The sequence below is a fragment of the Echinops telfairi genome, unplaced genomic scaffold (assembly GCF_000313985.2).
Source record: "Echinops telfairi isolate 266 unplaced genomic scaffold, ASM31398v2 ScPeMD7_18;HRSCAF=68, whole genome shotgun sequence".
NCBI lineage: Eukaryota > Metazoa > Chordata > Mammalia > Afrosoricida > Tenrecidae > Echinops > Echinops telfairi.
In genome coordinates this window covers 29,542,589-29,553,103 of record NW_022103915.1, presented here as the reverse complement: position 1 = coordinate 29,553,103, position 10,515 = coordinate 29,542,589, and the positions used below count along the sequence as shown (strand labels likewise).

At 48.0% G+C, this 10,515-nt stretch overlaps 1 protein-coding gene across 1 annotated transcript in view; it reads left to right on the top strand.

The window, feature by feature from the left end:
* Positions 1-10,515, top strand: part of TTLL5 (tubulin tyrosine ligase like 5) — a 279,763-nt gene that overhangs the window by 207,343 nt on the left and 61,905 nt on the right. Inside the window, exon 30 of the mRNA XM_045288172.1 lies at positions 2,811-3,031. Coding sequence (XP_045144107.1) covers positions 2,811-3,031 — 221 coding nt within the window. The remainder of the gene's footprint in view (positions 1-2,810; positions 3,032-10,515) is intronic.

The window sequence follows — 10,515 nt, the reverse complement described above, 5'->3', positions numbered from 1 at the left end:
CTCTGGTCTAGCCAGTCTTGCAAGATAGAATTCGAGTCATGGTAGTGGGAGCAGGGAGGAAACCTTTAGGAGCTAGAGGAAGGTTGTATTTCTCATCATTGTCCCATTGGAATTTAAATGAGCTCAGCTTTAATTATTCAGTCAGAACTGTATAAGCTGAACCAACTAGGTGTTTTGGGTGTGGGTCATTGTTTCTACACTTGATCTTAGCCAAAAGGCCGAGAAGCAATGGGTCATTACTTCTATTAACCATCAGTCCTCGAGATTATTTGTATCCTTGGTCAGTGACAGTAGTCGGATGGACACATACACAGGAGTTTAGTTGTTGCTAATAGAAAATGAATAGTTGGTATAATATCTTGTTTTCATGTTTGGAGTAAATTTCATTAAGCATCTTTCATGCGCAAGGCATTATGTGTGAAACAAAATATGAATCAATTACATCTCCACTGTGTATTGTCACTTGTATTACAGCCATTTATGTGTACATGTACCTATATACATGTTTGTGTGTATACCCGTTTGTACACAAATAAGAGCTTGTTTTCCACACTCAAATGATCTTGCTCTTGTCACTCATGTCATTTCAACGTTGATTGGGTAAACATTCTTACAGATGGCCCTTTCCGACCGACATGGGAAGCCCAGTGCTGTAAAGAGCATTTTATCTTCAAGAGAAATTTACTAACAATGGATTTTCCTCCTCTGCTGCTCAATGCAGCGAACTCGTTTGTGAAAAGCCCTGTGTGGAACTCTTCAGCCCTCATTCGGATTTCTGGTCTCCTCCATCCTGAATGAGGCATGACTCAAGCTGTTTTCCCATTGAACCTCATTTAGTGAGATGTAGTAGTGAAAACTCAGGTCCTGGTGGCCTAGTGGTTATGTATGGAGTTGCGAATGGCGAGGTCAGCAGTTCGAATCCTCCTGTCGCTCTACCAGAGAAAGATGAGGCTTTCTACTCCCATCAAGGGTTACAGTCTCAGAAACCCACAAGGGCAATTCTACCCTGCTCTGCAGAGTCACCGTGAGTCAGAATTGACATGATGGTGTGAGTTTTCTGGAGTGGTGAAAGTAGAAACCCAGTGTGCATTCCTGCCTTCCTGCTTCCACCTTCCAGCTGGAGTCTCTCCCACCAAGTTTGAGGCCTTCACATATGGAAACAGTGGTTTGGAAGGAGTGGATTTGCTTCAGAGCTAGTCCCAGAATCCTGTCTCATATCAAACCCTTGGGAGGCTGGTGCTCAGAAGGCTTGGTGGAGCAGAGTCAGGGATGTTTAGCCCTTTGGGGACCTGTGAAGCCCTCCCCACCTATTCATTCAGTGCTTCTGCTCTCTGGCTTTGCCCAATGAGTAGGTTTTCAGTTCCTCTGTCAGGAATGTTTGCAGACGTGGTAGGCATCACAGATTGATCTGTTTGGAAGCACCCAGACCCTTTCCCACTGAAATCTCTCTAGTCTTTGTCACCTGCCTCCGTCCAACACATTCCACTCCTCACAGATCTGCTCTGGCCACCTGTCCCTGACACGATGTGCTCCCAGTTTGAGTGTCGACCACTTGGCTTACATTTTGCTGCCGCTACCCAGTTCATCTTGTAAATCTTTAAAAAAAAAACGAAGGTCCAGAAAAGCTAATAACAATACTAGTAAAATCTACCGAAGAGGTCAGTGTTTCTTACGAGCTTCTCAATTATTCCTTTTGGCCTCCGCAGAAGGAAGTGATGCATCCCCCACATCTTTTTAAATGTAGTTTAAAGAGCTTTAACAATGCCGGGCTAAGAGAAGGAGTGCTGGCAACAGTGGGTTACACGTCGAGCTGCTGAATACAAGGTCACTGTTGGGCACATCAGAATCCATTGCCAGAAATCCTTTGAGTAAAAAATGCCGTGTGTATTGTCAGTAATATTATTTCTCTCTGATTATTATTTCAAACCTAAAGCCTGTATGGATGCTTGCACACTGACGGTGGTGTTAAGGAATCAGTCACAAAGTTTTCTACACGCACACGCTATTTTTGACAAGTTAAATTTGCTGTCAGAATTTCTTTGAGGAGATACATACTAGGACCCTAACTGCAGTGACGTATTGGTGTTTGTAAGGGCTCGGCGGTGGCTTTTAGGTCTTTATTTGAAGGCTTACCCACTGCACAGAAAACGTCCTTGTGTTGACCATGTCTCAGTCATTTTTCTTTGGAAGTGTTCCCAAGTGTCAGACTTTGTATTGCTCTTTAAATCAGCAAGGCATGAGTCCCACCGAATCCCAGAAGCCTGACAAGGTCCCCCATGCTCTGATTTTGGCTCCAGCCTCATCTCACGCCCTTTGCTTCTGAGCCCTTGCCACAGTCCTCCACGCCGGACTTCGAGGGGAGACCAAGGTTAGGGGAGCGGGCAGGAATTAAGCCCAGCCAAGACAGTTTGCTTCTGCGCCGTGTGTGCCTCTCACACTTGACACCCAGCAAGAGACCCACCCAAACCAGCTGTCTGTTGAACAGTGGCCTGGCCGAGTGTGCAAGGAGACACTCCGGTGGCGAGGTCGGTTACACAGTGGGCTGTTAACCACAAAGCTGGTGGTCCAGACCCCCCACCCAGATGAGAAAGATGAGGCTGTCCATCCCCATAAAGATGTACAGCCTCAGAAATCCTCAGGGGCCATCTCTTCTGCCCCGCAGGTTGCTGGCTTTGGTGCAATGGCCGTGAGGTTGGTCTGGAAGCTAAAAGAGACAGTGGCCTTTCTCATTCACACATGTGGAACCACTCCGACGTCCTGAGAAAGGGATCTCCATCAGCAGTCATTGTGTTTCCCCCTTTCTCTTATAGGCGATCTTTGGCAGCCAGACACTCCCTAACTCCAATTTGTGGACACTGAATAATGGTGCAGGCTGCAGAATTTCAAGTGCCACAGGTAGTGGCCAGAAGCCAATCACGCTGTCACAGAAAGTGGTGCCACCTCCAAGTTCATCCTCCTCCCTGGTCCCTAAACCCCCATCCAATCACAAACAAGTCCTCAGAAAGTCAACGACATCCCAGAGACCTTCCAAGTAAGTCTTCTACCTCCATCTTCTCCGTTTCTTCTGAGTTAGCGCAAGGTCATGTTCGTGGTGCCCTTCATTTGATGAGCCTGCCCCCCAGGTCTGAAGCACTGCAGGCACGACCACCTGATTGGGAATAAAGGGTTCATGCTGGCCTTCAGTCTTTTCTGCAAATCAGCCCCGACCCTGTCTATTCTGCCGTGGGCGAAGGGCGGACACTGCTCCAGTGTTGTTTGGGGCTGTTTAAATGTTTCATTCCGGTGAACTATCCATAAGCATCTTGACTACGTTTCAGTGGACAATTCAGTATCGTTAAGTGCGTGCCTGCGTTGTGCAAACATCACCAGCATATTTCCAAAAGCTTTTCCCACCCAACAGAGATCCTTCCGTCTTGAGGGAGAATCCATTTCTCCCTGCCCCCAGCCGCCAGTAGGCACTGATACACCTTGACTGCATGCATTTGCCTGTTCCGGGTGGGCCGTGTGGGTGGCATCGTGTGGTATTTGTCCTTTTGTGTCTGACATACTGGAACTGCTGACCTCGGTTTAGCAGACAGGCGCTTAACCACGGTGCCACCAGGACTTCTCCCATTGCAGGCACCTAGTGTAATGCTCGCAAGGTTCACTCACGTCGTAACATGCACCGGAACTTTCATTTCGTGGTTGACTGATAGCCTGTTGTTCGTATCTGTACCGCATTTTGTTTCTCCATCCTGGACACTTGGCGCTGTTTGCACCTTCTGACTCTTGGGAATCAGGCTCTGGGAGCGTGGTGTGCTAGTCTCTGCTTAGCCCTGCTCTCCAGTCTCTGGTAATTTGACATCGAACTTGTTGACGACATCACACTATTTTACAGTCCTGCTGCCCGTGGACAAGCATTCTGATTTCTCCTTATCCTCGCCCAGGCTTATTTTTCCTTTTTCTGGTAATAGCCACTCTTGAAGATGAAGTGGCTTTTCCTCGTGGCTTTGGTTTGCATTTCCCTAATAAGTAACAGCATTAACCATCTTGTCCTGTGCTTGGTAGAAATCTGTATATCTCCAGAGATAAATGTCTATCCAACTGAGTTGTCTCTCTCTTCGTTGTTGAATTATAGGAGTACTTCATAGATTCTGGACAGCAAGCTTCGTCAGATGGAGGGTAACAAGGCCTTTCTCCAGACCCGTACATGATCTCTTCATTTTCCCGATTTCATACACAAAAGTTTTACATTTCCAAGAAATCTAATTTATCCATTTTGGGTTTTGCTTCCTTTGTTTTCATTTTTTGTTGTTGCCGTCCTATCTAGGTATTCTTTGTTTAAAAAGAAGAATTTAAAATCAGCCCCTATGTGTTCTTCTAAAAGGAGCACAGGTGGCACTGTGAGTTAGGCATTGGGCTGCTAATTATAAAGTTGGCAGTTCAAACTACCAGCCACTCCTCAGCAGAAAAGTGAGGCTTTCTGCCCCCATCCAGATGTATAGTCTCGGAAGCCTATTCAGGGTTGTTATGAATCTGGCTTCACTGGGTGACAGTGGGTTTGGTTTGATTTGGGAGCTTCCTCAAAGGGTTGGATGGCTTTAGAATTATATTCCAGTCTTTGTTTCGCTTTTATTAATGTTTGACTTAAGGTCTGAGTGCTGCGTCCAACTTGGTTCTTTTCCATGTGGAGGTCCACTCATCCCAGTGCCATGTGTTGGAGAAACGATTCTGCCCCCATTGCCTCTGGTTAGCGCCTTCATCAAACATCACTTGGCAGTCGATGGGGGCGTTTATTTGTGGACTCTTGATTCTCTTCCATTGGCCTGTCTGTCTACGCTTATTCCGGCACCGCATTGTTTCAATTACCATAGCCTTATAATACATTTTAAAACTGGGAAGTGCAAGCCTCCTTATTCTGCCCTTCTTTTTCAAGATGAATTAGAGAACTGGCCTTTCCACTTCAGGAACTGGACTCCCAGGTGCCCCAGTGATTGTAGGGAAAGCTGGAGCCGGGCTTGGTGTGATTATCAGCCAACTCTTTGGGCCTGGGCAAGTGCTGCTGTCAGGGAGAGACACCCAGCCACAGTGCAGGCTCTGGGCGTGGGAGAAGAAAATGAAGCCTGCCCTCCCGCGTGTGGCTTCTTGTGGTCCTCGTACAGAGCTAGAAGGTTCTGATCTTGTCAGGTGTGTATCAAATCAAAGTCCCTCCGGTGTGTGTGTCACTTCCTAGAATTTAAATGAGAAGGTATGAGGTGGAGATTCAAGCTTTAGCTTCATGGAATTTAATCAACAGGTTGTAGGTAGCAACACTGTTTCTAATACATTTTGTAGTGTACACCTTTTTCTATATATAAAAAATTTTTTTTTTTTCAGTGCCAACATCAAATTTTGAATGGGTTGAATCCTTCACCCATCATCCGGGCATCTTTGGGTAGTGAACTAGAAATAAACTGGCAAATAGGCTATAAACCCTTCCTCGTTGTGAACTTGAGCAGCTTCTCAGAGATGTCTAGAAGGGGCAAGTCTGCCCTGCAATGTAGACACCGTCCTATGTATTTATGTATCATTTCTCCTGCACTTATTAAGGCCCCTCCTTCAGTTGTCCTTTATCAGATCCATTTTAGGTGTAAGAAAGAGTCTTGGTACTTAGAAAAAATAGGCACTCTTTGTTCTCCTCATGGAGAGAGAGAGTCAGATTCTGGATTTGGACGGAAACAAGTCCCTATTACTGTTTTCATTCTATGGTTGCCATTACTTATTGCCTTCTAAGTGCGACACGGTTTCTAGGAATGGTTGGCATTATAGTGGTTTTTATTAGCTCCGGTGAGAGTTGACGGAGCTCTCCAGAGTACAGGGAAGGGCAGTAGGGAGGCTGCCGGACATGATTGAATGTCAAGACTAACACAGAAGAAGCTGTACACCCCTGGCCCATAGAGGGCTTAGGGTTCAGTCCTTAAGGCACCGCCTCTGCACAGACTGCCTGCTGTCACTTCCTAGCTCTACACTGTCTGCCTTGAGACATTGAGCAAGTGAGTTAGGCTCTCTTTACCTCAGCTTCCAAGCTTGTAAAACAGGGACAGTGGTATCTGTTTCAGAAGATAGCCGGTCCACATGAACATGAAAGTACAGTCAACAAGGCCTGACAGGCACAAGAACTCCCCTCAGACTTACTCACTATCCCACGCACTCCAGAACCACATGTGCCTCCCAGGTTTGAAAAGCCCTGGTGAACTAGGAAAAGTGGTTCCGGCATGAAGATTTCCCCATGAGTGCTAGTCCCGGGTGCTTAGTTAGCTGGTGCCACTGTCCCAAAGAGCAGCTCTTGTGAACAGTGTAGCAAAGCGGTGTTTCGATGAACAGAAATGTTATTTTCTCACAGTTCAGGTGGCCAGAAGTTGGAATTCAGGATGCCAGCACCCCCACCCCCACCCGTTGCCATCAAGGTAATTCCAACTCACAGTGAGCCAATAGGACAGAATAGAAGATAAGTCTTTATGGAAGCTGAGTGCCACAGATGGACACGTGGGTCTGAACCTCCAACCTTTTGGCTAGCAGCCCAATGCTTAGCCTACTGCACCACCAGGGCTCCTGAGGAGTCTGAATTCGGGGCTTCCTCCCACTTGAAGACATTCAGGAAAAGCGCTCTCTCTCTCTCTCTCTCTCTCTCTCTCTCTCTCTCACACACACACACACACACACACAGAGAGAGCTCAGAGGAAGATCTTCATCTTGCAGTTGTGTCCCTCATTCCTTGGTTATCTTCATGTGGCCTGGCATCTGTCTCACTCCATCTGTGCCTCCACCTGTGCCTAAACCTGCCCCCGTTCGATCTCAGAGTGATTGGCATAGAGCAAACACATCCTGCGGTGTTACCATACCCAAACCCCTGCTCCCAAGTGGGAGGCCTCCCCAGAAACAGGAGTTGGGATTTGAGGGGACACCATCCACAACACCCTAGAGGGTTTTTCTTGGTGGCGCCAGTGACCAGCAGCCTGGCCCAGGAGGTAGCTTCCTTCAGAGGCAGCAGGGCTGGACCCTCCCTGCCCTCCACTCCCTCCTGGCAGGAGTACCCTCAGCCTCCTGAGGGGGAATTGCAGCTCTTTGGACAGACTCTGCTTTGGTGCATTTTTGTGGTTTCTTCCCTCTGACAGGCAGGAGTGTGGGAAAACCGGAAACAGCTCAGCACCAAAAATGCACAGAAGGGAGGAAAAAAGCAAAGATTTCTTCAGAATTTAAGAAATATAATCCAAGAATCAAAAGGCATGCTGTGAGACGTTGTTCCAGGAAAATAGTTTCCAATTTGCCTTTCAAACTCTTCTCGCACAAGTCTCTAAAGCTAAGTTAGCACTAATGGGGACCTAACCATTCTCTCCTCCCTGACATGGAACTGCGCAGTGCCGTGAGGCCCCCAGGGCTCGCACGTTCTTCTGGTCTCTGGTGAAGAGCGTGGCACGGCTGTCCGTCCGCCCTGACCCTCTCTTTAAAGAGCGTAGCGGTTTGTTTTCGCTTGCTTTCTTGTGTCTTAGCTGCCGTGATGAAAAGTTTCCTCTCAGAACCCAGAGAACTATGACCCTCGAATGTACCTTTCATTTTAGAGTTGCACAAAAGTCAGGCTGGTTGGGAGAACTCCTGTGTGCCCCTTCCCCTGCTTCCCCTCTCTTGGCATCTTCCACGACCACAGTACTTTTGAAAAAAATGTACTGTACTGAAAAACTTCCACTGATGCATAATTGTTACCTCAGCTCAGGACTTTATTTGGATTCTTCATCGGAAAGAACCTTCCATAACCCCTTACGCCAGGATCCTGAGCATAAGTTGATAAATTCTCACTGTGGTAACATAATTCATGTTCCTAGCCGGCGTAGCAAGTCACTTACCATCTCAGACCCAATTTGTAAAATAGAGTTCACCATAATACCTCAGTCACAGAGTCATTACAAGCAATGAATCCGAATGTCAAGCACAAATACAGTGCCTGGAATATAATAAGTGCTATATAAGGGTTAGGGATTACTACGGTTTATATTAAGATGACATTTCAAAAATAACCATGTTTTTTTTTAAAGAGTGCGTGTGTGTGCGTGCGTGTGTGTGTGTGTGTGTGTGTGTGTGTGTGTGTGTGTGGTTAGCCTTCTTTTAGTAAGAGGTGTTGCTTAATTTGCTTGGAGCGTATAGCGGCCTCCCCTCGGGCTCAGTTGGGATGAATCAGGAGCCTCGGTTATGACTGGTGATACTGAGTCACGCTCAGGAAGGCTGTCGTTGCCCCAGAGACACAGCTAATGAGAAGTTGTAATGAAGCTGTTGACCGGGCCAACCCCTGTGTTTTGGGTTGAACTTCAAACTTCTTGCACAGAAGTTGGCACTGGACAGAAATAGAAGCAATTTCCAAGAGCATCAAAGTCTCCACATCTTAGCGGGTCGGGTTTAGAGAACAATAGAACATAAAAGATGGAATGTCGCTGGTTTGGGGTGCAGGGGGAGTTGAGGATCAGAACAGTGGAGCCCTGTCTCTGGAAGATACTTCTCAGGCCACTCTCCCTCCAAAGGTTCAGTTTCCCATCTGTAAACCCCAAACCATGGTCCCCACGGAAGAATTAGCCAAAGGAACTTGTTTTCTGCCGATTCAGTTGAAAGCTTTTTTATGAGCACATTTGTTTTCTAATCCTCATGCTTTACAGCCATTTCCTTCATCCCCTCTTGGCCCAAGGTCTTTGTTAGCATTCTCTAATTTATCTGCTTACTTCCTTTAGCTCAGCTTCATTTGTCATTTCAGCAAAGAGCATAATGTCGACTGTTCTGGTTTTTAAGCTTATTCATACTGCCGATTGCCTGTCTTGATTTTCCCCTCTCATGTTCGCAACACTTCATAATTTAGGCCCCTGTTCAGATCCTCCTTGCAAAACTATTTGTGGTATTTCTTCCAAACAGCCCGCTGGACCAGGAAGGATGGCAGCCTGTGAGCAGCTAGCTACATGCATCTGAACCGTCTCCTCTTTGTAACTGACCTTCTTTCCAGAGCCCGAATCAGACTGTCCAGGAAACAGGGACAAGGAAACCAAGGAGACTCGAGTTTGCCAGGCATGCGGGCAAAACCAGACTGAGGGCTGAGTGGGAAAGGCAGGGTGGGAGCTGCTGTAACTCAGGAGGCGTCTCTAAAGAAAGAAAACCGCTCAGGAAATCCCAGACGGAGGGCAGGCTCTTGTCTTTACAGAACTGGGCACGTTCTCCCGACCCAGGTCAGAGGAGACGCTGCATTAGGGTGAACTCCATGGAACTGAAGGTGGCTGCTGTTCTGTGTCAGCACCGGGGCCAGTGGCGTGGGACAAGGACAGGGCAGGGGAGGCAAAAGCAAACTCCCTGCCCTGGAATCCGTTCTTGCTTTGTGAGATTCCCGTGCCAGGTAATGGGGCCCCGACGTTTGGTGGTGCCAGTGATGGAGAAGGACATGGAATACGCCTCCCAGAGGGAACGGGCACATGCTGCTCTCCTGAACACATGAGTTGTTACAGAGAGACGGTTCAGGGCACTCTGATCAGCCATCACCGTGCGTTCGTGGTGTGAGCAGAGAGGTGTCCTGTTTCCGGTCAGCTTCCCAGCCTCAGATCCAGTGGGGATAGTTTCCAGGAACATGATTGAATCTGTGCCTTCGCCATCCTCAAATCATAGGGCTCTCCAAATTACACACTTCTCAAGTATCAAGTCATAGAAGGCAGGTCCTCGGAGGTAAAGAAACAGAGGCAGGCTGTGAGTGTAACGGGGTGGGGGTTGGGGGCTGTACATGGGTGGTCAGCTTCAGGGGCAAAACTAGAACCCGGAGCACCCTCTGTACCCACGCCCGCTTCTTCCCAGTGAGCCACTTCGAGGCTTCCTCAAAGGCTCTCACCCGACCATTCACGTGCATTCTTACAGCAAGTGACGGAGTAGCTGCCAGGAAACTTTGCCCTTGGACGGAATGCATTTCACACAAAGAAAAGCTCACTCCCTCCACACCCCAATTTTGCTCATTAAAACGCCAGGTTTCATTCCAGAGTTTCGGAGATTTCTTTTAGACATGTCACACAGAGGACTGGGCTGAAGAACCATATTTAGGGCTTCTGTTCGGCGTGGTGGGTTACGAGTAGGTTGCCAAGCCCAAGGTCAGCAGTTTGAATCCACCAGCCACTGCACAAGAGAAAGACAGGGCCCGCTGCGCCCATAAAGCTTTATACGCTAACCCCCCACCCCACCCCCGGGGGTGGTTCCACTCCTTCCCGAAGGCTCACTAAGAGTCTCAATCGGCTTTCTGGGAGTGAGTGAGTTTCAGAGAGCGCAAGTGTGGGAAATGGCCGGGAGACTTGCAATATCCCAGAAAATACCTTCTCACTCGATGGAGTCAGAAAGAGAAGGCCCAGCAGGGGACCTGACACTGAAGACTCACTCCTCTGCCCACCCACAGCATCTGGACCCCAATGAAGGCTTGAGGAAGTCATGGGCTTTGCTTTCAGAATGGGCAGTTAAGTGACCTCCGCTGAAGAGCTGGGTCCTCGCAGCCCC